This window comes from Rhopilema esculentum, chromosome 19 (genome assembly GCF_057945365.1).
Source record: "Rhopilema esculentum isolate cy_ngs chromosome 19, ASM5794536v1, whole genome shotgun sequence".
NCBI classification, from domain to species: domain Eukaryota; kingdom Metazoa; phylum Cnidaria; class Scyphozoa; order Rhizostomeae; family Rhizostomatidae; genus Rhopilema; species Rhopilema esculentum.
Window position 1 is genome coordinate 8891116 of NC_142833.1, and position 27275 is coordinate 8918390.

The following is a 27275-nucleotide window of genomic DNA, read 5'->3' on the forward strand; positions in this document are numbered from 1 at the left end:
ATTTCATTTCGACAACTGCTGGTCTACGCTTGAAATGTCCGCCGTTGAAATGTCCCGGGTATTTCTTAAGATCTGCACAGTGATAGAAACCAATTAAATTTCATTCAATCTGATGACAACATCCATAAAACATTAAACTAAAGTACTTTCTGTCAAAAATAATTCTTAATAAAAAGCAATTAAAGTGAATGAACAGGTAGCATACTTGTTGAATTGAAGGTGAAAGGATATTAAGTGATTCGAACTGCTAATCAAAGTTCAGTACTTTTTTATTCGTTGCATGGGTGTATAAAATATGGAAGTAGTATTTGTATATATTTTAATCAAGACGGGCTCGTCATTTTAAAAGGCAGGGAAAATCGCCTTACAATTTACTGCAAAAATTCTTCCAAGGGACCTATAGACAGGTTTTCTTCTAACAAGACACCAATTAACCACAGTAGATGAAAATGCAATGCGTTGACTACATATTTCAGATGGGACAGCAAGCAATACATTAGAACCCTAAGTTTTTTATAAATAAAATTGTTACTTTTTGTTGAAGGATTTAATCAAGTACAACTACTTTGCGAACAAAGTGACACCATACTTTGCGAACTCGAGAATTTGGCAAAACGCTTTCAAGGGAAAGGGCAATTTTCAATATCATTTAAAGGCTGCAATTCTATTCTGAAGACAACTCAAATCACATTCAAAAAGCTGAATCTTACCAGAGCCAACAATGTGTATATTACGATAGTAAATTTCAGATACAAGCTCTTCGTAAGTACACGAAACGCAGTACACTAAATTACAGTTCTCTCCTCACGCAACACCAAATATCATATTTCTCTAATACACGTAGCATCTGCGACGAGTTAAGGTATTATTCAGTGAACAGTGAATATTCCAGTGATCCAGTGGAAATTCGATGTGCAGATAAAATACTTGAATGCATTGAATACACTAAGGAAATTATTCGTCAGTTTTTCTCTCTTTTCAAAGCTTCGATAAATTGTTCTAAACTCAGTTGTATGTGCCGAACACGCTCTGGAAAGCAAGTGAAATATTGATGAAGACGATGACGAAATTAACACATAATCTTATAGGAAATGCATTTCAATATAGGATCAAAAATGACTCATTCAATGTCCTAAAGACCTCCTAATAATGTCAATTGCTAACAACTGGCACTTTGTAGGTATATGAGTCTAAACCCAAGCAAAAACGCAATGCAAGGAGAAGCCATTCCCGGAATTTTAGATAATAAAAACTAAAAGATGTAGAGGCTATACTGTACAACTTGTCGAATAATGATAAAATATGTTTTCAAAATTTTCAATATTCAAGCAATAACGTCAAAAGAAACTATTGCTAACAGTTAGTGAACACTTTAAGTTTGAGATTCACAGATCCACTGCAAACTACAGATCAAGTAAAAATTTGGCGGTGTGACGAAATGTAGCCAGTGAAAATAAAACGAAAACAAGCTTACTAAGCTCTTCCGCTAAATCAACTTGTCTTCCGTTAAGAAGCTTTTTCTTTTCGTCCTGGTTTTGACCCATTTCAAAAAGAATCTGCTTCACTTCATTTTCCAGTCTTCTACCTGAGAAAACATGGACAGCAGATAATTGGACAGGCATTGAATCACTCAGATAATTCAAAAACTTTCAGCTGAAATTTTTATACAAAACACTATCTTAGGCCTTCATAAAAGCTGACTCAAGAGCATAATCAAGCCTGCAAATAACCAAGGACATTTAGCAAAATACTTGGACCCCGCAGAGAAGCAATTTCCAGCTCTTTGTATCACTTCAAATGTTACTGATGGCGCAAAAAAGGTTTTGAATTGGCATTTCTGCAATATAATAACTGTTCTAAGAATTATTAGAAAAGAACAACTCATTTCTAATATTTGTATTTTGATAATTATAAACTTGAAGATTTCATATAAGTAGTCTCTCATTTTTTTGGAAGATAAATACCGCATTTCTTCTTAAAAGTGCCCGTCCTTGAAAAAGCACTCCTTCCAAAAAGTGCCCCCTCAAAGGAACGAAGAGTTTTCAAGGAAATATGTTAAACAGTGTACAACGCTAAAACATCGGAAAATTGGTGGTTTCATTGGGATGCGTAGTATTCAGCAACATCAAACGCGGTTATCAAACTATTTGAAAGTTGTAATTTACAAACCTTCAATATTCATTACTTGTTGCCGCAATGCATTACTAGTACTTTGCAGCATTTTTTGAACACGCCAAAACAACACAACGTCGTTACATTGAAGCTACAATTGAAACCAGAAGTTAATTGTCCTTGCTTGTTACAGAGGAAGATTGAGGCGAATCTAAATTCTACATAAAAGAGACACGAAATGATATCATCTCGTAAATATCGTTAAATCAACAAATCAGCTAGGGATAGCAAAAAATAAGGTGCATTAATCCTCATCAAAGAAAATCTATCAAACAAATAATCCGAACCTTTTCTTGCTGGTTTATTTTGTTCCAGGATAAAATAAATTGGTTGTGTCGCATATATTTAGAATATGATTGGGACAATTCTAGAGTCACCTCTACCACAAGGCAATGAAAACACTGTTATATTGTTATGGTAAAATTTAGAATAGCCGGTCGCAGTAACAATAATCAATGCTTCATTTATCAGAAAAGGCATGAGAAAGCCAGCATTTCCATACGAAGCATTATAAAATGATAAATTCAAGTCGTCAACGTCATTATGATGAAGAATTTAATAATAAAAAGAAGAAATATTAGCTAATTTACGAAATCAATTCTTTTATTGTTAGCACATTCATCCACACGCTTATCTCTAAAATCTGCCTCTCGCCCAACTAATTTTCCGATAACAAGGTAACTGTGAGTAAATGATGCGAAGTTGACGCAATGGCGCAAATACTACATGATGATGACATTACTTACGTCACTCTTGGCAAGTTCCCTGTGGTAGTATGCTTTGCGACACTCCATTACTCCTTCAAGTGACTGTTTCAGGAAGTGCAGACGATAAAGCGTCTTCCAGGTGTCAGTTATCTAAAGCGCGGACCAACAAAGATTGACTGACGATCAATTGACGGTACATGCTGGACGATCTATCTCTAACCAAAAGTTTTTACTCCAAATCATATCTCTCTGTGTCAATCGGTCCAGAGAACTCGGTTACAACGATGTTTTCAAAACTTATCAAAAACATCAGTATAAAAATTCGAAATCAGCTAGTATATGGAAGCAAAGTCTTTGATGGAAGTTGTTGATATTAAAACAATGCATTCTATGGACCCAATCACGTTTTTCGTCTAATTTCAACAAAGGGGTCATCATCATCAGGTACCATCTTCTATCAGAAGGTTGGCTACCATGACCCTCCAAACTATACCAAAATCTGAGTTTTGGTTTGTTGTCATGGTCATAGATATAAAACTAAGGGGCGCAATAGTAGTAGAGAATAACAAAGGGGTGCAAAACCAAAATTCGATACGTCACTTACAGCCAAAAATCATTTTTTGAATTAGTTTCTATCGAAGGGAAATGATGGAAGATATTGGCTCTGGTGATAGTCAAATAAAACACGACAAACAATACACAAATACCGAAGATGGTGCAGCTTCAATGTTGTTCGTCTGCAAATTCTTTCTCACAGTTGTGATCTCATCCTCAGCCAGCTCAGGTCGATGCTTCGAATCAGCTTGCAACAGCCTGTCAAGCTCCTTCTTGATTTCATTTTTAACATGCTGTAAAGAAATCAGAGAGTGTGATAACGTTGAGGGCGTGAAACGTCAAGGATGTGAAAACGTTGAAGATAAATTTGTAGAGGGCCACAAAAAAGTTGTAGGGCTTTTCAGACATTAAGATAAAGCAGACATACTAGTTTTCTTTCCGCATACAAAGAAATAAAATGGCTGAGAAAGGGAAAATCTGGCTGAAAAAATCAACCTCTTACACTTAAAAACAACATTTCATATGACACAGAATGGATTAACGTGTACAGAATGATTTATAGTGATTCAATCTTTTGCTATTTCCCTTGGCCTGTGGAAATCAACTAGGATAATGGCAACGTAATTAGAAAGAGTATCTCTTATCATGACACCCTTGGCAAGATACTATTAGGAATGCCATTTTTTACTTCGTCCGGTTTTTTTAATTCGGAATAAACTCGTCCAGTTTTTTAAAGTACGACTTTAGAAAGCCCCACTTTTATACCCCAATGGTTTCGAACTAATGTTATCCGGTTTACTGACGATTGTACCTGGTTTCACTCAATGTGTTGTAAGATAAAATTCTAAAGTGCGTTGACTGAAATAGGCCCGGGTACATCATCTGAGCAATCTGATGATTTGAAGTTTAACTTGCATTTCAAAAATAAGACTGAAGAAAGCTAAAGAAATTATCGCTCTGTTAGTGTGCCAAATGCTTTCTCAAAAATCTACAAAAATGTCCCAAAACAGCAGCTTATCTCAAATTTAGATGAAACACCCTCCCTCATTATCTTGGCTTACAGAAAGGCATACAAACACAATATGTGTTGATAAAACTAGTAGAAACTGGAGGGCAAGCTTGATAATAACTTTGCTGCAGAAGCCGTCTTCGTGGATCTTTCTAAAGCCATTGACTGCAATTTTATTCAACTTCTTCTATAAACAATCCTTTTTTCTTTATACAGCCGGCAGCCCTTCGTAATTATGCCGATGATAATACACTTTGATATTTTTTGAAAACTATAGCTGAGCCCGTCAGGGTTTTTGAGGACAAGACAAATGTCGCTTTAACGTAGCTCGAACAAAATGAAATGATTGGAAACTCTGATAAATTTCATGCTTTGTCGGTAAGAAGAATCTAGAGTGGATAAAATATAAGATTTCAAGGTCATAGCAAACCAGAACAAACTGTAAAACTTTTATGCGTAGATCTAGATACCAAATTGAGCTTTGATACGCACATAGCAAGTTTTTGTAAAAACGCTGCAACACAACTAAATTTTCTGAAAAGATTCAGATCACATATTGGATTTTAGCAGAAGGTACTAGGAGAAAGCTTTGCTTACTCTTACTTCAATTATTGTCCGACAGTTTGTTACTTTTTTTCTATGACGCTTCAAAAAATTGAAAACTAAAAAGTACCAGAACTAAGATTTCTTAAGATCATAAGAGCCCGTATAACTGTGTACTCAAAAAGTAAAAAGGATACACTATGCAAGGCTCGCATCATAATAAAACTCTTTGCATAAAAATCTACAAACAATGAATAAACCAAGTCCACCAAGATTACTTTAAACACAGATCTTCGCACTATTCTTCAAGAAATCCTTATGACTTAAAGCATATAAGTCCAAATCAAGTAACAAATCAAAATCTTGCAAATAAAATAAACCCAGCGGAAAACTTTGATGAAGCAGAGGGATGATAAAGAATTTGACGCTTGTAGTAGTTTTGATTCTGTTCAATTAAAGTTTTCGAGTGTATATTAATTTCATTAGATTTAGATCAGTTAACTTTTTGTATATTGTTAGTTGTGAAAATATCGAGTCAAAAGAAATAGACAGCAAGAACGTAGGGACACTTTTGTGAAAAGGGGCAATGAAATGTTTTTCGTAAAATATAAAACGACGAAATTTCAAAATCTGTCGAAGAAGTGAAGAGAACTAAAGAAAACACGGGAACGAACTTGCTCGCTGTTTCTGTAAGTCCAGTACATCCATCTTTCTTGCCAGCCTGGGCCTATTAGTGAGTTCAAATCACTCTGGGTCTTATCCTCTTCTTTGAGCAGAGTATTTTCCATGAATTTAATTGCATTGTCCCATTGTTGTTTATCTGGAACGTTCGTGTCTTCAAGAGCACTTCTCTGAATCACACGCTTGAAAAGTAAGGTGAAATGGTGAGGTGACTTATCGATTGAAGAAAGCAACAGCTTACTTGATACAAGGCATACAGGGCCCAAAGCGTTGACATTCCAAACATACATCAATCCAAGCAACGTTGCACATATTTAGCACATACCCCTATTCGTGGTTTGTTGTGGTATATGTAAATAAACTCCGCTAACCAACAAGTGGTAGAATGGGTGCCCCCCGATTACAAAAAAACTTTTTACCAAACAACAAAGAGCAAGCACAGCAGAACAGAATACCACTTAACATCTGTATTCTTCTAACGGGGGAAAGAGCTATAATCACCTTTATTAGGCAGTAGCGAGCACTTAACATTAAATCGTCACTTTTTTAGAAAGAGAGCTTTATGCCTGTTCAATCTCTTTATAAATGATTTTACTGTAACTAAAATAAAATAACTTTAAAGAGAAATTATTCGATGTATCTCTCAATGTATCATTCTTTCTCAATGTATATCTACAATCGAAAATTGTCTAATAAGAAGTCCAGAGTGAATTAAATAATGGTCGTGATAAGCAAAATTCCAACTGATTAGTGATCACATGGAATTTACTTATGCTGTGTTGAATAAACCAAAATATCAAAAATCAAATACCAAATTTTCGTGAGCACTGGCTTGCCAAGCATGGTTCACTTCACACTGGTGCTTCACAGCGGCTTTAAGGTGCTTGAACAATACGCTGTGGCCATCTTTTCTGCCACCGACTGCAACCCCTTCCTGCAACAAACAAATCATCACTCTAACGAAGTCCCGTATGTTGGAGCGATGAATTATTTCAGTAAATTTAAATATCATCCTTTTACGGCCCATTCAAAACTTATATTGTGTCACTCTCATCAATTTGTGCCGTTATTGCTTACTTCAATTATAGCTGTTGTTAGGAATCACAAGAGCTTAAGGCTTTCCTGGCGAGAGATGATGCAGGTTATATGAATGCTTTTTTTCAGGAAAACAGTGGTACATTCACTGATTAAATAGACTAAATTACCGAATTACGCTGATAGCATACGATGGGCCTACTGGCTTCATTTCAATGATGGGCCTAGTGACATTGTTTAGGTTACAGAAGCCTTCTTTCTTCTAGGTAAAAGCTGATCATACATGAACAGAAAGAGCAGAATGGAAAGACAGACACTATTCACCCTAAGTAATGAAAAAATCGATTAACAAGTCCTGCTAAATAGCGAAAGAAGCCCAGAAAGTAGTAACGAGGGCTTATCAAATGAGACTACAAACCTCCATAGCTCTTGCGAATTCATCGAGCAGAGTTTGCCATCCAACCTTTTGAAAAGGCAAACAAATAGAAAAAGCAACGAAGATAGTGAAAACGGGATACATGGCGTTTAAGACTGGGTACTTGCATCTACCTTGCGATTAATTTGTGACTAACCTGCGACTAACATGAGATTAAAAATGAATGCTGCCTGAAAAACAAATTAATGAAAATAGTTCCTAGCATAGGTATTAAACGTCGAATTAGTAGTCCTCTTTCAATAATGTCCGAAAATGTAACTTTTCATAAAAGCAATGCTGTTTTGTTTGTTGTTTATAAGAGCAATGCCTTGGTTCAGATTTTTTTATTCACTCGAAGGAATTTTGGAAGCATTTCTTGAACACGTTCTGTAGGAATTACAAAAGATCACTGGCCATTTTTATGTAAAAATACAAAAACAGACTGACCTGAACGCCAGAATCTGGAAGTGATCTCTCAACCCATTGCTTCAAAAGAATATCAACCTCGGTCCTAAATGCGACTGGATCGTTTGTTTGAGCAGAGGGTAAAAAAATATTTTCGAAAGCGTAAGGCGAAAGAGCGTCCCAAAGGTTTGCATAGATACTTTGCTCCCACTCGTGAGGCTTAATTTGGCCCAAACTAAGGACCTCATCCAAGATTTGTCCTCGGGCCTTGTCATATAACTCATCCTGCAAAATGCAAAATACCAATAATAAGCCGCTGTGGATATTCAATAAATATCATTCATTGAGAGCCATTGCCAAAATGGCCAAGCCAAAGAGAAAAATGACAGAATTAACAGAGAGTAGAAGCGAGAAAGAAATTATATTATTTGCATATGCCTGATACAAAAAATGAAACATGAGCAAGTGGCAAATTTATAATATAATCCAATTGAAAATATCGTTCAATATCATTTAAAAAAAATTTGTTTCCAGTTTTCCGATGATTTAAAAGGCAAGAAAACCCTGCTTCAATAATACTTTTGAGAATATTATGAAATCCCACTCTCGAGTCCACATGTTGTCCCCTTTGATAATCCATTGGTAAGTACTATTCCTGCATGACAGTACCACGTTCATCTAGACTGCTTGCAAATTACATACGTCATTACAATAACCATATCGCACTTAACGTTTTACACCAATGTTTCTATTTATACTTGGAAAATGAAAATAATTACAGGGAATTGATTAGTAACAGCGCCGAGCCTAGTCCGGAGTTTAACTTTGCTTGTTCGACACCATGCTGTATCGTAGTACAGAACAAAGAGAATATGGAAGACAAATACATACGCGGTCTAATTCCCGGACTGATGAATAGTTGTTTCTCCATTCAGTTTCTAAATTGAATTTTCTAGCTTTAAAAGTGTCTGCCTGTTGCTCTATAGACTCCCGAACCATGTTCCAAAAGCAGTTTGCAACGGCAAAACTAAGATTCTGTGTCGTCATTTGACTGGCTTTCAAAGTTCCACTCCTAAAAAGCGGAATATTTCTGTTACTTTCTCAAACGACAACAATCTTTTCTGAGATGAATGGAAACAAATTACTGCCCTGAGAGCCAAAGCTCAATAGAATACAAAAACAGGCGGATGGCAATGTTGATATCAAAGGATTCATGGGTGTTCAGGTCAATATTAAAGCGATTAAAGAAATATGGCAACAAGGAAAAGGGCCAGTGCTAGGTTCAGTGAAGCATGAATGATGGCAACATTGATATCCACAGTTATCTTTACTGCTGAGGAAATATCAATATTAAAAGCATAGAGTTAATTGCAGTATATTACAGTCGGTTTAAATAATATCAACAGAACTCTGTGCTTCCAGAAAAATTAAAATATTGAAGAGTAAATAGTTCGATTTTGGATATTACAATTTGCAAATTGAAATCCACAGTATTCTGTATTTCAGATAAATGCAAATATTGAAGAGTAAAGAGTTCATAGCAATATAATACAGTGGGCTAGATTGATAATTCCAATTACTCGGTAGTTTTTGGGAAATGGGAATATTGAAGAATACAGAGTTCGATACAATTTGGTACAGTTCATATATTGCAGAGCAATAAGACCAATGCAGTATAATACAGTTGGCAACACTGATATCCACATGATAGTCTGATCTACTTCATGACAAATGCAAATATAGAAGATAAGAGAGTTAAGCGCAGTATACAATAGGAAACAATTTTCAAGAGCAAAATACGGATACTTACTTGAAAAGTTTTGAATTCCTAAAGAAGTCTTCTTCATACTGTCTGATGGCACTAATGCTGTCACTTGTGTTACCTAAAATAACCATAGCGACATCATCACAAAATGTTCATTTAGCAAGCGTATCAGTGACAAAAAAAGCTCAAGACATTGAGACTATGGAGCGCAATTTTGATTCAGATGTTTGTCAGGAAGAGACATTGAAAGGACAGTGCAATGTTTTGCACAGCTAGCATGGATGCTCCAATAAGATCCGTAAAGCACATGAATGTTCAAATGATAATTATTTTTTGATATCCTACAAACTAAGTCTGTTTGGAACAACACTGAATTCATAACGAAAATGAAGTCAGGATTAAACACAAGTGATCAAATCTCGATTGTGTTCAAATCCTAAACATGGAAAGTGAAATTCCTGGTTATATCTGCAGAACGGATACCTGGGAAAGTCAGCTTCCCTGCTGCTTTCCAATAATCGTAACAATAAAAAACAAGTATAGGTAAATTGAACTCTAAGGTGCTGTGTCAGCTAGTTCAAGATATTAATTCCATACCTGTTCCGCTAACAACTGCAAAATAGCCCATGGCCTTCATCGGAAACAACTTCCCAGATAGGATCTGCTTTATCTGAAAGAGACATATCAAAAGAGATATAAAGATGGCAGCAGTATTCAGTCAGCAAAACTTGTTAGGTTGCTGCTGTTTGTCAACTTGCTCTGGCATTAAAAAACTAAATGTAGTTACTTCATTCTCAAACAGAAAGGCGAAGATTTCAAGCGCTGTTCAACAAATGTTATTACCGTAAATCTTCGAATTGCCCCCCCCCTCCACACATAAGCTTCCCCCTTCGAAAAAGCCCGCGCTGGAAGTATAAATTGTTAATATACCTTCACTTCAAACAACATGCCAATTTTTGCACCTTGATGACCCCAAATGGGGACTTAATTGAGAATAGAACAATTTACTATTTCCTAAATTAAAAACCACTTCTTCGAAGATTTACGTTAAATGAACAATTATTTTCCAACTAACAGAGAAAAGCGCATTTGAGATAACGCCGAAGCACATTAATCACAAAGTGCATTTAAGAACCACGTTTAAGAAAAAAACAGTCACAAATAAAACTTTTATTTTAATTTGTTGCATGCAGAACAGGTATTCCTGGGATTCAAATAAACCTATTGTACCGACTTGAATATTTTTCAATGTCGAAAAATACTAACAGTGATATTCGTTGAAAAACAAAAGTATCTGTCAACCTACAGCAGATGTCAAACCTATATGTTCAATTTTCAAATAATATGAAAAATGCTTAGTAAAAATTTTGAACTGAATAAATAGACAATGACTAGGCACACAGTAGAGAGTTTAAAGAAACATTATTTGTATGCTGAAATATGACATTTTTGCAAATTTGTACTTTCTTTTTTACAGAAAAGTTGAAATGAAATATTTCGAGGTTTTTTCTCGCATATTCAACACTGTTGAAATTGGACTAAAATGAAGAATGTTTATTGTTGTCGCTCTGGAAACAATACTTAGAAGAGGGATCCGTGAAACTCATTATTCAATGACGCTCCTTTGAGGAATTCTCCGGAGGAGGTCGAAGATAAGCATCCAGCATGAACTTACCCTGCTCGGGTTTGCTTCATTTGACTCTGCAACATCAGTCTTTGTAAGCACAAAAATAGTCCTCTTTCCTGTAATAAAATGAATTATATCCAGAGACAGGCCAGGAATACACGTTTAAAAGGAAAGTGCGGAGAATCAAATACACGTTTAAAAGGAAAGTGCGGAGGATAAAATACACGTTTAAAAGGAAAGTGCAGAGAATCAAATACACGTTTAAAAGGAAAGTGCAGAGAATCAAATACACGTTTAAAAGGAAAGTGCAGAGAATCAAATACACGTTTAGAAGGAAAGTGCGGAGAATCAAATACACGTTTAAAAGGAAAGTGAGGAGAATCAAATACACGTTTAAAAGGAAAGTGAGGAGAATCAAAAACACGTTTAAAAGGAAAGTGAGGAGAATCAAATACACGTTTAAAAGGAAAGTGCGGAGGATCAAATCAAATAATTTATCAAAAACTGTCAACGATAATTAAACACGGTTTAATGATGATTGGCTAGACAACACAGACTATTTTACTGGGAACATGTTCATGAAGCTAAAATATATTAAATCCAGGTACGATGTTTAAATACAAGGCACTCTTCTTTACGTTTATTCCTAGAACATAAACACTAAAATGACAGTTCCACTGGGAGCAGAAACAGCTAGACTACTCCATGACCATTACAAGTGAAGATAAAAAGATGAAACAACAATCAGTATTACAAATAAAAAAACAAATGTTAAATAAAACAATACAAAGATACAGCATAATTTAACTACACAAGATCGGGAATGTCTAATTAAAAAAGAACAGTCAAAATTAGTTATTCTATAATGATGTTTAATGGGAATTTGTTGTGTCTTCGGATGTAACCAAAGTTAATCACAGTTGGATCAAATTGATCAGTTTTGTAGATATAATTAAGAGTCAATTCAAGTAATTTCAGTTGATACCAGTGGGTAGGTATATATTACCATTTAGTAGATATCGCATTAGGGCCCTATTTGGCATCAGTGAGGACTGTCTGACCATGAAATCAAGAAATCATCGAACCTGATTAAATATTGATGGTTTAACAGTTTGGACATTTCAGATAAAAAACAGAGGAGCAAGTATATCCAACGAACTTTAAATAACAAACAAATGAATTCAACGATGACGTACCACTAGGGTCACATGAGCTGACTGTTTCAGTGACAATACTCCTCTCTGCGTCAACCGAACCATCTACAAAGAGACAATTTTAACTTCATTATCAAGCCGAAAATCTATTCCAAGTGACAGTCAGTCCTTAAAAAGTTACTCCACTTCTGGGTTGTAAAGAAGCAAAAGAAACATGGCCTATAAAGCTCGATTGCAAGTAAAACCTTTAAACAAGTCTTTAAGCCTAATCCCACTGCACGTTATTCTCTATCAACACTTTCAGACTTGAGATCTTGCTAAATCCTTTATAAAATCAAAACTGTAATGTGAAAACATTTCTCCACTCGATACTTACCCTGAACACACAATATAATTGCATTTGGATTCGACATGTAGTACCTGAAAAAGGGTTAATGATAATAAAGTAGGGAAACGTCATTTGACATTTTGCGTACACTGAAAGGCACGTTTAAAACCCTGGACTATGACCAACAAGGTCGAGACAAAATTTGAATGTCACGAATACAACAGAAATGATGGATGATGTGCATCAACATAGAGAGAATGCAAGCACAAAAGTTTAAAGTAGGAATTAAAACGTTTCTTATTGTTGTGATAAGGTTACTGAGAAGCAAAATTAATGACGGCAATCAAGTAAAACGAAATTTCAATAAAAAGTGGTTTCATAAGTTGAAAAAAGAAATAAAACGCAGTTTAACCTAAATTTGGCTTTAATCAACGCTTCTTCATTTACGACTAAACTACGACTATGCTTCAATGCGCTTACTTACGTTTTTGACTGGATTGCTGAATTACAATACGTTTTTGTTGACGTCAACTCAATCTGTTCAAGTATTATCAAAGATGGCAAAATACTTTTTCTATCCTCAAAGTGATAACAAACAAAGAAACAAACAAATGATGAAGCGATGAATAATCCAAACTTGCCTTGTAACTTCCATTATTGATTTTTTCGTGTTTGTGCCCATACCCGTGGTCTCAGTCTAGAAAAATTAAAAAAATACGAGAAAACAATGAATTCATCGTGATGAGAATGAGAAAAGTGACGAAAAACTCCTTAAATCCCAAGACATTTAAAGCCTGTTATACTTTCTCGGCTAAAACCTCGTTAATTGATAGCTTCACGTAATACGGAGCCAAAACTGTGAGGTCACAGAGAGAAGTTTACAGGTACTATTCCGCCGGAGTCAAATTTGCAGACAAATCTTCCATCACGATATTGCAAGCTCGTGATTAGATATGTGGATACATACGCTGATTGTTCCAGGAAGATCGACGAGTACCATCCGAGGAATACCAGGGCCTTTGACATACATTGATATCACCTGTTTCAAAAAAATCATAGCATTAGAAAAAATCGAAAAATATTGAAGGAAAAGAGATAAGCGCTTTTACCTTCAAGCCATACGAATTATACCCCTCCCGAATTATTAAAATATTTCAGAAAACTTTTGAAAAAAAAATTTAAATTTTCCTCTAACTTGAAAAACTGGCGGAAAATAAGATTATAACAGGGAAATGCTTAAAAAAATTAGTTGCACGGAGTCGTCATTTTAAAGGTAAAACGAGGGTCTTGCGGTATTTGATGCCAATGTGGTATCAGTTTTGGATTCATTTTGACTAGTTCAAAAAGGTAACAGCTGAAAACAACTTATATCACTGGATGTCCTTTAGAAAGGCAAGAATGAAGCGTTTCAGCTGCGATTACTTCATACTTTTATAGGTTCTCCGTAAATTGATTCATGTTCATCACACAACTAGATGGCAAAAAAAAGAAATTAGGACTCACGTCTGTGCTGACTGTTTGGCCTTCTTTCAAATTACTCTTCATTTTTATTTCGATTTCGGCTCTCAGTCGACGAAGCTGGCGATAAAGTTTATATGATTTGAATCTGGCACACATAGAATGGATTTGAATCTGGCACACAAATCTATTTTTAGTTACAGTTACATAGATAATAAAACTTTATACGTTAGAAAATACTGAAAGAGTAGTGATAGGCAAATTAAAGTTTGGAAATTTAATGTGGGTCTGAAAGCGACTAGATCTCTACCATACCAGCCGATTTATAATAAAGCTCTTTTGTATGTTATCACGCCTTGCTCGTGTAGGTAAGGGCATATTTATCGATAAATCCACAAGCAGGATAAGATTTGCTGATAAAGAATGGCAACTTGACATTATCTATAGCAGGATGCTGAAAGGAATAGACTAAAATAAATTTTACTTTTAATTAGATAGGGGGACTGCAAAATCAAGAATGGTCTTTCTTATGTTCGCAAGACGTTGTAAGGAGTAAAACCAATGGAACCCGTTAATATGAGAAGTATACAATACTAGTGCTAGTACAGCTCAGGGGTAAGAAATCTACGTAGTATGGGCCATACAAAAGCAGTTTGTAATGAAGACTATAAAATCTCACCTCATTTTCGTCGGTGAGATCAAACTCCTTGGTAGCGCCTTTGAAGCAGGCAACGTGATTAGGCCCTTCTGATAAGGTCACCATTATGGGGCATCGTGTCATCATTTCACCGGCACCCCTGCGGATTGAAAAAGAGGTCAATTTGCCCAGGAACCCAATGAAATGAATTCAGGCATACAACTGTTGATTCAAAAACACCTAGCTAGTTTTAGAAAAACATTTGTCCACTCTTTGTCAACCTAAATGAAATACAGTAAAACCACAAAAAAGAGCCTACAATCAGAAACTATGTTTTCTAACCGATGAATAAGAAGGATTCCAGCACGATATCATAGCAAGGTTATGAATAAAAGCTTTCATATTCGTGAAAACAACAGCAACTTGTTTAGAAAACCTTGTTTAATGGACTCAACAATTGAATTCAAAACTAGTATATGTTGATGGCAGCATAAACTAGTTAAGCACAGCAGAGAGGCAAGGAAATTATTCACCAAATGGATTATGACGGCCACAGGGACAGGAAAAGATCAAATACTGCCTTTGAGACAAAATAAATATGACTTTTATAGAAATAAGCTTTATGTTGCGGGCAACTTAGTTTTCGAACTTCAGAGCCTAAACAAGCTGAGTTCATAAGAAGGGTTCTTGTATGCAGGCTTGTAGTGTTCTGCAACACACCCCCAACATATTGCTGGGTTTGTAGAAAAGAGTGTGAAAATCTAAGTCAAAAGGTAGCTTACATGGTAATTTTACTTCTATGGTCATTACCCGGAAATCATGGTCAAGTAGTTCCAGTACAAAAGCATAGCAATTCCAGTTTCATTATGCAATATTCAAGCAGCTAGGACTACGAAAAAACTTCGTCTGGCAGTGAATTAAACTACGTAACCATAATAAAGACGAGTTATGGAAAAGGGTTTCTGAACAGAATTTATGTGTTGGCTGTTCAACGTGCCAAGAAACAATATTAAAACCTTTTACAGACACCTTTTTGGCCAAAACATATTATATCAGCGTATTAGTCAATCACATTACTGCAATACCTGGAAGGTACCATGACAGCACATGCCAACATGTGAGCAACTTGTTTTGACTCGTGGAGAAGTCTTGCTTGAAGAAACAGACAACTATTCTTTCCAAAAACAGCAACGTGGCAAATGAAGATACCATCCGAATCTTGCAGAGGCTTGCAGAATAGTTGTCATTACCTTGAAACTTGTTTCTGCTTGTCCTTCCTCTCATAGTATAACTCAATCGAGTCATTTCTATGCCTGGAATTAGAGAGCTGGCGACTCTCCTCTCTTTTAGTGAATCAAGCCTCAATCCAATGATCGTCACAATATTATTGTGTTCCCTACCATGGAACAGCAGTTTCAGAATTGACAATTATAAGGGGGAAACTCCTTACCCTAGAACAGCTCTTGCAAAGTCAACAACATATAACTCCTTACCTTGGAAATATTCGTGCCCTTGCAATCATTTCTAGGACGCTTGTCTTCCCAGCACTTTGATCACCAACAACAACAACCTGTCAGTATAAACCAATCATACAGTTATATACAACACAAAAGCACCTTGATTCGTCTGAAATATTTTGCCATAATTAAGAGATCATCGCAAAATAAATATTGACATATGTCAAATATTTTTGGAATTTATCAAAAGCATCTTTTGAGAAAGAGAACTTGCGTTTTCTGATGTTAACTCATTGAAGCAATATTCGAGATATGACGCAGGTGTGATCAATAAGTTTGGGATTGAGATGTAATTTAATAATCCTTGCATACGGCAATCATTTAACAACATCAACTCCAGATATACTCATTTTCTGCCCATCTATTCTAGTCTGAAACTGTAATGTGAAATGCATATTTAGGTGCTGATAAAACTCATGAACACGAGACAGGTGGTTTTCTAGCACAATTCATACATCACTATGCCAATACCCCCATTGAAAACTAGATGAATGAGAACTCACCCTTGGCAAGTGATCTTGAACATTGTAACTAGCATCGTACTCTGATAGCAAATCTAGTACATCCGAGTACATATCTATTAAGGATCTCTGTAAGAAAGACAATTTTGCGATGTTAAATAAAGCAGGAATGACATCAGCAGATTGCCCATACAGTTTGGGTAGTCGTTGCAACACACATTCACTGAAAAATCACCCAAAACCTTGATTGACATTTTCTTGCAACTTTCATGTCAATCAATGCTTAATTTTCAATAACTGTGCCCAAAACTAGGACTGGAGGATTTCATAAAAAATCCTGGACTATTGAAATTAGAATCGACATTCTCAGATTCAACAGAAAGAATTTTAGATTTTTGACTGGTTTCATACCAGTGACTGCAAGTTGACATAAACATTTCCAGATAAGAACGACATAGTAAGCAGTGGCGGACACTTGGGGGGGCAAGGGGGGCGACGGCCCCCCAATACTTTAGAGGACAATGGTCTTTTGTTCGAAAACAATGGGAAATGTGACGTCATCTTATTAAAACAATAGGCTTGCCCCCCCCCCAATATTTGACCAAGTGTCCGCCCCTGATAGTAAGTATATATTGTGTGGAAATAAATGCGGCTAACAACAGCTGAAATAATCCCTTTTTGCACTGTGTGACCGAAGCAAAACCCCATACCTTTATTTTGCGGTTATTTGATGATACTTTCTCTCCTCTAGACATCAGCTGTTTCCGTAATTCTCGGTTTTCTTGCTCAAGACGGTCGATCTCCCTTTGAAATTTTTGCTGGAACATAATAACATTTGCTAAGTAGATAAAAGGTAAGGAGTATTTTTTGGCGTCAAGCTACGAAATCAAAATGAAAAAATTCTGAAACATTCTACTGCATCAATTTTATGTCTACAAGCACCAAAATCGAAATAATAATATTAGTATAGCACTCAAAGCGCAGGGTATAAATCTTTTTAGCTGAGCTCCCACTTGGATTCACAAGCATTGTCATTTTTATATATAAATACAGTTATATAATATTAAGTTATTTAGTATATAGTTAGTTCATAAAGAAAAGCAAATGCCAAAGTTACTTGGAAACTGAAGGACATTAGAGTATTATACTCTTTTTCTGAGTTTACTGTCTCGGAAAAAAACGCTTTCGAACACCATACATAACTTTGAACTAAACAAAAGTTTTTAAAAGAGATATTAATGATTGCAGTAGATCTTTTGAATTGACTTTATTTTTCGAAGGATTTTGGTCAAAGTTTCTAACTTCTAACCTACAATACAAAAATTATCTATTAAAGGCACTATCACCCGACGCATTTCGTTGACCATGGAAATTTCCAAATAGCTGAACTGCACAACTGACCTATTGTTACGTATCCAATCGGCAATGAAAGGCTAATTTTCAAAGTTTTTGCAGTCAGAAATACGCTGCAGAGCCTATTTTTAACTCTGAAAGGTTCACTGACGGGACATAGTATTTTGCAAAAGAAATTGAATGCATATGAAGGAGCTAGTTCAGGCTTGCATGTGCTTGTATACACAGTCACAAAGAAAGTGATTCTTTCTTCTCCCAAATGTAGTGAAAAAGGCATCGTCTTTAAATATAAGTTCCATATGTGGAAAAAAGGCTTTAGATTGTTGAAAGGCTCTATTCTCATCAGCCAAGCGACTAACGGTTACCCCTTCCCAACTTAATCATAAAAACCCCAAGTCATTTTTCTACTAATAAAACCTCTATAAAACTTCATTTTTTCCGTTGTAAGAATTAAAACGTACAAACAAATGAAGAATGAGAAGAAGCTGAAATGACTTGAACCAAAAAAGCTTCCATTTAAAGAGTGTATCGCCAATCTATAGAGAATCCTTCGCATAAATTTTATCTACATGACGTGAAAATACTATTCAGTGTTCTTAACAGAGAAACACTTGCTCGAAGCGACAGCTACAGACCAAAGTATTGAGATTGAAAATTTTGTTACCTGCATTTCAATTAATTCTGATTGTGCTCTCGCAAGATGGTCACGTAGCTAAAACAATAAGAAATGAAATGCATTGCAGACGGCTTTAAAAATAGAAAGACTCATGACAAAATGCACTTTCAGCGTTATAATCTTCTTTAAGAATTTTTTACGACTCGCAATCTTCTTTTAGGAATTCTGCTCCATAGAATGAAAACTTGGTGACAAACTTGACAAAAAATAACAAATTATATATGGAAAGTTAAAAGAGATAATTCAAAATGATGAATATAAGAGACCGGGTTAGATTAGAGTATGTTTTGTTTCAGGTTAAAAAACTGGTTGATGAAAAGAAGGTTCAGGCAAGACTGAGGAAGACAAGAGAAAAACTTCAAGTACTTGCTGGTCCTCTGTCGATAAATCTTTCCTTCTCTCTTGGTCATTCTCAGGTTCACCAAATATGGCTGCAGAGACCACCGATGGCCTCGCTTCTAGGACAAATGGCAACAACATCAACAACACTGTGGCAGATAAATTTGCGAGTTTGCAATGATGGTGATTTAGCTTTTCGTTAATAAGACGAGATTTTCATAACGTTTTAGGTTGTTAAACTGAACAAAATGGTTGAAAAGATGGTCTAATGAGACAGCTAGTTAATTCTGACAGTGATAGTATAGTCTGAATTTGAGTCATGTGTTGAGATTTGAAATGAGTATAAAAGACAAAAACTTACTTTTACACAGATATAAAAACATGCAACTGAGTGTGCATATATAATAGAATATGGTAATGTTGAACAAAGCACAAAAATATCTAGTTTCTTACAGAAAAGGCTAGTGAATAAAGTTTCCTGGACTTGCATAAATCAATTATTTATATCTAAAAAGTGGTCCAGCCCACCTGCCAGGATCAAATCATCAATGACGTCACTGGCCACATCCATAATACGACCGGTCACCTCCTGTAAATCAACTGCTTCTGTGAAAAGAAAGGGAAAAAATTGTCATTTGTGATGCATTTGTGAAACAAGCAACGGAACAGGAACTGCTTGATAATAGAATAATAGAGGATAATACTCATAAACTAAAAGGGTAAAATAAATTGTACGAGGGTGCATGAATGATAAAAAATAGAGGATACATGAAAAATAGAATAATAAGTTAGAATAATAATGCAATGAAATACCTTGAAGTGAAATTTCATTTTCATTGGCCTTCTTCTGAAAAATGCTTTTTGAAGCTTGAGAGATAAATAAAATAAAACATAAACTTCAGCTCCATCTTCAGGAAGTGAAGTATATATTATTAGAAAACAAACAGACTTGGCCTGACTTCACTAAGAACCAAGCAAAAAGTGTTGAGACTGTCGGTAAATCACCAAAGACATCTCTTGTTATAATAACAATATAATTATGCCCATGCTATAATACTATGATTTGAACTAATAATATAATCAAAATAACGCATTATTACCTGATAAAAACCTCAAATGATGATTAAACTATAAACTTTTGAATTATGCCTACTGAAAAATTTAACAGACCTTGAGTAAAAATATAAAAAGTTTAACAATTACATTGAAAATGGTCTGGTCATAGAAACCATGAAATTTGAACATAGGGACTACCTACCATCTATAACAGAGTTTTTATTTAAATACAAATCCAGGCCTGTCCAAAAATCTTTCATCTTTTCTCTAACTAAAAGGGAAACCACCAATATACATGATTAGACATTGATAGTTATTTTAAAAAAAAAACTTTAAAGCTTCAGATAAAAATAAAAAGAAGTCATTAGCAAATGCAAGCACCTCAGGACATCTCCATTCTGACTCATGGAGATTAAAAACAAGAGACGAAAGAGTGGTTCAATCTCAAAAAAATCTTATCAAACTCTATTTATCATAAATCAAAATAAAGCTTGACTTCTTGTGGCAGCAGTGCTCTTAGCTACCTTTGCAGAAAATTATCTTCCTCCTGATTCCATTTGTCTCAGTAATTCAAAGATCTAAAATGCATCAGACAGGGAAAAAGCGTCTTTCATGAAAATTGAAAGAAAACTCACTGTTTGGTAATTTATCACTAACAGATGGAACTTTATCTAAAACTTCTAAGTAATCCTTCAACCAGGTAATGCTTGGCATCCCATCAATAAATTCGTTCCATTGATCTTTCCTTTTGTTATACTCCTGTTGTCAAAAAACAAGAGAATAGTGCTAACTGTTTTTGATCTGGAAAAAGTATACAGATACTGAAGTTTGCAAAGTAAATTGGCACAGTGTGATTATAAAGATAAAAAATATTGAGAGAAATGCCTTTGATGCATGAAATATGTATACTACCCCTTTACAAATATGACATCTTAACAAACTCAAACATAGTAGGTCTGTTTTAAAAAAATTTCTTCCAACATCAATGGTTTTAAATACCTATGGTATGGCAAGTTGTTTCAGTACTGTTTGACTACTTGTTTGTTTCTAAAGGCCCAATTGTCTCTCAGGCAACCAATCAATCATACAATCAAGACAACAAGTGCTTGAAATATGAAAGCTTGCAATGTTAAGAAAGACAGAATTCCTGCCAAGTGAGATACTTGAAAAGATCCACTTCAGCACGATTGTTCTGAAAATAACATATGGGCTGCTGGTGTGGGGGTCATGTTCAAAGAATCTACTACAGAGGATCGAATGTCAGCACAAAAAAGCAGCTAAGCTGTAAGGAAAACGAATGAAAAGGTGAAAGATGTAGAGGTACTCCGAAGAGCGAGCTGCAATAACATCAAAACTTCATTAAAATTTTTAGGACATACTGCCATAAAATGGAGTCTTAATAGTTATGGTATGAGCTAGAAATTGTTCCATGCAGATTGAACTACTTGATTGTTCTTCTTTAACTTAACAGGCTAAACTACATCAATTTTTATTCTCAAAGTTTTTTTAAAAGCCATGTGATAGCATAGGGCTCTCTTGGTCAGAAATTGCAACCCATGACAAAAACTTATGTGATCAGTGTGGGGTGGGTGTTTCAAATATATTTGATAACACAAAATAATGAAGTTTTTTAACAGGAATTATTCCAAAGAGGATAATTGCCATAAAGGATTAAATTGTTGTTTAGAGTAATGTGTGAGATAGAGTGGTGTTTGTCAGAAAGTTTGTTGCTAATGGTGATAAATGTTCTTTTGACATAACAAGGTTTGCCATTTTGCACCGATTTGGAAATTCATTACAGCGTAACATAAGAACGGACTTCCATAAATGTTTTGCATAAGGGAACCTAGGAAAAATAGCTTCACACGAAGTTCTTAAAACTCTTCCATTCTTGCAAAACCATTTTATTGCAAATGATGCAAAAGCTAGAGGCTCTTAAAAGTGTATGCCTTTCATCTGACCAGAACTGGGGACCATCCATCTCATTTTGGAGAACATCTCAGTGTTGTAATCTTCAAGCCTCTGCTTAAGTGTCTTGAAAGCAGGGTAAAGCTGGGGTTCACTTGACGCTTCACCTCCCAGACGCTCTCCAAACACCTCTTTGGAGAAAAGGGTTGAATAGTAACTTCCACGGTCAGGTACTGGCAATTTTCCTTGTGCTTTCCTTTGTCCTCTATTTTGAAAGACATCCCTACAAATTCTCCACCATAGCTCACTTGGAATTGGTGCATGTAGCTTTTAAGAACCTCTGCATCTTTCCCTATCTCATTCAGCTTTTCTTCAAGCTTTTAAGGGCCTGTTACTGTGAAATAGATAAGCCCACTTGAGTTGTTTGGTAACTGACTCCAGGTAATTGTGCAAGCAGAAAATAAATCAAATTGATATTTGCCATTGTTGTGCAAACTGGTGTCCATCATTGTGGCACCAAAAACTAAAAAAAGCTTTTGATTGCCTTCTCGTGTAAACACTTGGAAAAAATATCACCTGTGGAGACCAGCACGCTTTAATGGGCTAGCCCACTTCATGTAAACAGACCCTTAGTTGATCTTGAAGTTGAAAGAGTTTCTTCAATGGGCAACAACATAAAGGAGTTTCCGTTTAGAAAAAAGGGTTTCTCAAATGAATGGACCAATTTCAGGAATGAAAAAATTTAACACTGGGCATGAAATTTATCGCTCCAAAACAAAACATCGGGCATGTGCCTGCATGCTTGGGTGCTATTGCGCATCCTCTCTGAAAGCCCTGCAAATAATTTGTCATTTGATAGTTGGACTACTTGCTTGTTTTCAAAAGGGGGTCTTCATAAGCCAAAAATGTAAAACAATTTTCCTGAAAACAAAGCTGTTGTGTAGCTTACAAGAACAATCAAACTGGCTATAGTACAAACAATAAAAATGTCTCATTCTCCTGAAAAAGTCTAAGTTCAAAAACTTGTTTCCTTTTTTCTCTGCTTATAAGTTTAAGTGCTCCATATTTATAGTAATGTGTATTCATAAAAAATATAAGGTATGAGGCAGGCTCCTAATTTTCAGCTAATACAATGTTGACCTGTCAAATTTTTGTGACCTGTCATTGAACTGAGCTTTTCAAAAGTCTAACATTTGGAAACGAACTTAAATATTTAAAAAATGACTATATTATATATATGTATATAATACAATCATATGATTATATTATAATTATATTTTTGATCTGTTTTCTAATTCATTTCAATCCATTTTCTCTTTACTTCTTATTATTTATAATGGTTCTTAGTGTGGCAATGTGGGTGTAGGTCCAAACAGATACATTTCTATCTCTTTACATACAAAGTTGTGCAGTGGGTCATTCCATGTCAAATCATCAGACCCATGTAACCCATGGTCTTAGAATTTCTTGATTTTTTCACCACAAAGAGCCACTTTGGAGAAAACACCACATACAAAATTTCATCCTTATATCTCTTACGGTTGCGATTTTGTAGCCGTTTCAAAAGTGACCCATTTTAGACAAATATGCCACACCCAGTTTACCAAGCGATGGGCGCGGCTTTCTATCAATAGCTGTAACTTTTCTATAGTTGTCAATATTTACTTGAAAATAATGTCAATTATTGATTTGATACTGTAGATTTCAAATATTGCATCAGAATTTGTCAATTCTCTAAGGTGAAGCAGATAGTCATATGTTAAAGGTTATCACTTGTTTTGAAAATATTCCCAACCGGTGTATATAAATATTGAAAAAAAGTCCTGTAGCTGGAATCATAGCATTAGAAGCTTGCTATATTCTGAAAGTCTATTCTTTGGGCTATCAGAAAATGTTTAAGATTACAATTGCAATTGAAGTATTTTGAGTTAATTGCACCTTACAAAATGGGTATAATTTTGCAAGAACCGTGAGCAAAAAAAATTTGTACTTAAGGTAATATTGCATGAAATAAAAATAGCTGCTAAAAACATTGAATCAATCATGATTTCACATTCAGAGACAACAAAGAATAATCAAAAATGATTCCTAGCCATGAAAAAGCTGAGATACTGCTTTATAGTCACTGTAGCTGAAGCTCTAAGTTTGACCTGTAATTGTTTCGGATGAATCAGTTTTGCAAAGCATGTAAATGTGATACCCAGCATATGTATGATCTGCTTGATCATGTAAAGTTCTGAGTGGGTTCAGGTGGGTGCATTAAGTTAATTTGAAAGTCCCCTTCATCTTCATTAATGTCATAGAAACCCACCCATCATTGTCATATAGGCAAGCAACATACTTTATCGAAAAGCAAAGTTTCCTGCAAAGTCTCTGTCATCAGAAAATTACTTGAAAGCAATCTTTTCATCTTAAAGTAGATAAAACTGGGGTGTAGCCTGCAATTTTGCTTGTTCCAATGGGCTGACTGAATTTCATCTTAAGTGAAAAATTCATAGTTTTTGGCAAAGTCAGCAACCTGGGTATAAACAGGGCTATATTGGCACTAATTAGCTTTGCAAACAACATTGAGACCAGGTTAGGAAGAGAGCAAGTCAGTTACCCACACAAAGGCTTGATAACGATGGAGAAAGACTGAAAAAATTTCAAAAAGCACTTGAATTCCTACTTAATTTAATTTTTTGCTGAACTAATATACTGCCTGGTTACATCAATCTAACTTTGAGAAATAACGCAGATACAAATGGACTTAATTGTCTGCAAAAAATACAGATTTATTTAGCAATTTAGGAAAAACATGCAAAAACGAAGGAAGATAATATATACCATTTTTGCTGCCATAACACTAGTTCCAACTCCACCAAGAATGAGATACCTCAGCTTTGCGAAATGCCTAACTGCTCTAAGAAAAAACATTCCGATTTGCCTCCTGCTTTCAACAACACCTAGGATTGGATACGTTTGGGATCTTTGAAGTGATGCTCTTGACAAAATATTTATTGTCTGTCTGTTTCTATCACTCTTTGAGACAATTGTTCTACTGATAACATTTTGACCTGTTGTAGGCTTTGCTTTCTGACATACACAGAAAGAGGTCTTGCATGCAACAGCACACCTGAAAAGTGAAATCAGAAAAAAATTGACAAATCGGTTGCATTCATGTACCATAGACATCTTACAAAGAGTTTTATTGATTGTCACATTATAGGCAGAGTTGGAATTTGAGCAATAAGAAATCAATGGAAAAGTATATATCAATTATATATCCCAGATATTACATATATAGGATAATTTTTAATGGATTATGCAGATTGAGATATTTTCAAAATGATGAGTTTTTGCAATGCTCTAGTAAAATTGATCAATTAATGGTTTTGCCTCTATGGAGTAAAGGTTGACCTCCAATCATAACAAGACACCTTCTACAGGAAAAACCTACTGCAAGGCCAATGGGGCAGGTGGGTTTCATAGTGGTGCAGGTGTGGTGTTCCAGAGACCAATTTGTCTATACAGCTGATAGAAATGTAAGGCAGTGGCAATTTTCAAAAGCTGGATGGGCTATTAAGAGGAGAAATTTGATAATCAAAATTGAAAAGAACAAGCAATTTATGATTATAGCCCAAGTTGGGGAAACTTGTTCACTTGAGTATACCCCTAGGGAGCAATTTCAGTGGAGTTGGGGTTTATTCTGTCCTTTTTCTGATTAGATGACCACCTCTAAATTTTGTTTAGTTCAAAAAATTTTCTTAATGTTTATAGAAAGATACACCAATCAGTAATAAGTGTAATAAGTGAATATAGTAAAAACCTGCATGAAAGAACCTGTGAGTTCTTTCCAGGGTAATATGGCACCCAAAATGGTTCTTTACTGCAGAGTGTTTTATAATTAGCAAAAATCAGCAGGGAGAACCTCAGTCTCTGCATATTTCTTTAAGTACATTTTAACTATAGGTACTTTACTTGTAAGAGTGAGAAATTTGGGTAATTTCAATTTGGGCAAAAACAACATCAGGTTTGTAGAACCAGGATAATACGTACAGCACTGATGTAATAATGGACAATTCGACACAAAAACAACTCTATACCTTCTGAAAACTCCACTTGTCATCTTCACGTTTAGCATCCTTCCAAAATATGCGATCAGTGACTGGCATATGATTTGCAATCTGTTTACTGTTTCAATCTAGGCCATCTAGTTTGATAACAAATCTGCTGCACATGTTTTATGGCCTAATTCTTCAAAAAAGTTATAAACTTTTTTATCCAGAGCTCTGAATATAATTAACAAACGATGCTACGATTTAAATGAATGGTACTTTCGAAGACAAAAACTGAATGGCAACTTGATGTCTTTGCATACCACACCTCTTGTGACGGCTGTGTGGATTCGCCATTTCTAAAAGATTTTGACCTTTGCTTGGCGCATGCACATTCGAACATAACGGACGAGACCCGGGAAATTCGAACGATCGAAAAACTTACTGCGATCAACATACAGCAATGTAAGGGTACAAACAATTTTTTATTTTTATTTTTTCTCGACTTTCTTGGAACACGCAGAGAAAGTAAACAAACTTCAAAGAATGGATATTCTCATCCCCAAGCCAGCCCCATAAGTCAGGCACCGCGGAGCGTTGAGAAAAGTGGGGGGTCTAAAAAAGTGGAGGGGGGGCTAAAACCGTAAAAAGAGGCCTTATTGGTACATTTAACTTGTAGTTTGATACTTAATATTTGCTATTTTTTGCAAAAAGTGGGGGGCTAAAGCCCCCCAGCCCCCCTTGCTCCGCGGTGCCTGCAAGTTGCATGAGGGCATTCCCCACCACTTTGGGCTGGATAAAACATTACAATTGGCATTAATTTTCCTTAAAACAAGCCTGTACTGTAGATTACAAAAATCCAAATTAAACCAAAATCCACAAGTAGGACAAAATCGCCAAAAATTTGTTGCTCAAGCTGTTAATGCCAGGCATTCTGGACCTTTGTTGTACCCAACCCCACATTGGGCCCCCTTCCATGACGCTATCAATTTTTTCCAGCCAGAACTTAAATAAACTTTATCACTTACATGGTGTATGTAAATCACGATTAGGCCAATAATTTTACTTGACCGTTCGGGAGGGGAGTGTAGTTGGTAGACAGATACAGGTTTTCAACTCTGCAAAAGAAATATATTTGCATGGTCAATAGATTGATGGCATTTTTCGATATAAAAGGCATTCTTACAGCCAAAAAACCTTTTTATAATTTCAAATTTTTCAAATCAGTGATCTCCCAAACCTTGAACTTTGCAATTTTCAGTTTAAGGCCCCTTTTTCTCTGACCTCCGAAACAAGTCCAAACAATTCTTACATAGCTCCAACAATCCCTAAATTGCTTACAGTACATTGCAAAATATACACGCCCCAGAAACTCCATGCTCATTCCTCTACATGCTTTTTTGGTATAGAAAATTGAGTTTAATTTCTATTTACCTT

At 35.4% G+C, this 27275-nt stretch overlaps 1 protein-coding gene across 2 annotated transcripts; it reads right to left on the reverse strand.

The window, feature by feature from the left end:
• Nucleotides 1-93: 93 nt before the first annotated feature.
• LOC135687958 (dynamin-like GTPase OPA1, mitochondrial) lies at nt 94-26223 on the reverse strand. 2 transcript variants are annotated; one of them, XM_065204595.2, is made up of 30 exons: nt 25887-26223; nt 24628-24916; nt 20529-20652; nt 20096-20164; nt 19651-19704; nt 19366-19443; nt 18865-18953; nt 18487-18534; nt 17180-17287; nt 16512-16598; nt 15985-16061; nt 14534-14651; nt 13900-13974; nt 13364-13435; nt 13038-13093; nt 12445-12488; nt 12111-12173; nt 10963-11030; nt 9885-9957; nt 9333-9405; nt 8414-8594; nt 7565-7807; nt 7121-7165; nt 6479-6601; nt 5661-5849; nt 3587-3727; nt 2919-3029; nt 2170-2263; nt 1475-1585; nt 94-1029 (listed from the first exon to the last, which is right to left on the reverse strand). In XM_065204595.2, exons 1-30 carry the CDS (start codon nt 25922-25924, stop codon nt 962-964), a joined length of 3009 nt encoding a protein of 1002 aa, XP_065060667.2. In that variant the 5' UTR covers nt 25925-26223; the 3' UTR covers nt 94-961. The 2 variants fall into 2 exon arrangements, with proteins under 2 accessions (XP_065060667.2, XP_065060666.2); XM_065204594.2 differs by having other exon boundaries at nt 18865-18956.
• Nucleotides 26224-27275: the final 1052 nt, after the last annotated feature.

Coding starts and splice junctions, on each gene's coding strand:
- LOC135687958 (XM_065204594.2), bottom strand. CDS start 25,924: ATGCTAAACGTGAAGATGACAAGTGGAGTTTTCAGAAG. Junction 9,958..10,962: donor ATGAAGCAAACCCGAGCAGG/GTAAGTTCATGC, acceptor TGTCTCTTTCAG/ATAAAGCAGATCCTATCTGG. Junction 1,586..2,169: donor ACAAGTAATGAATATTGAAG/GTTTGTAAATTA, acceptor ATGTTTTCTCAG/GTAGAAGACTGGAAAATGAA.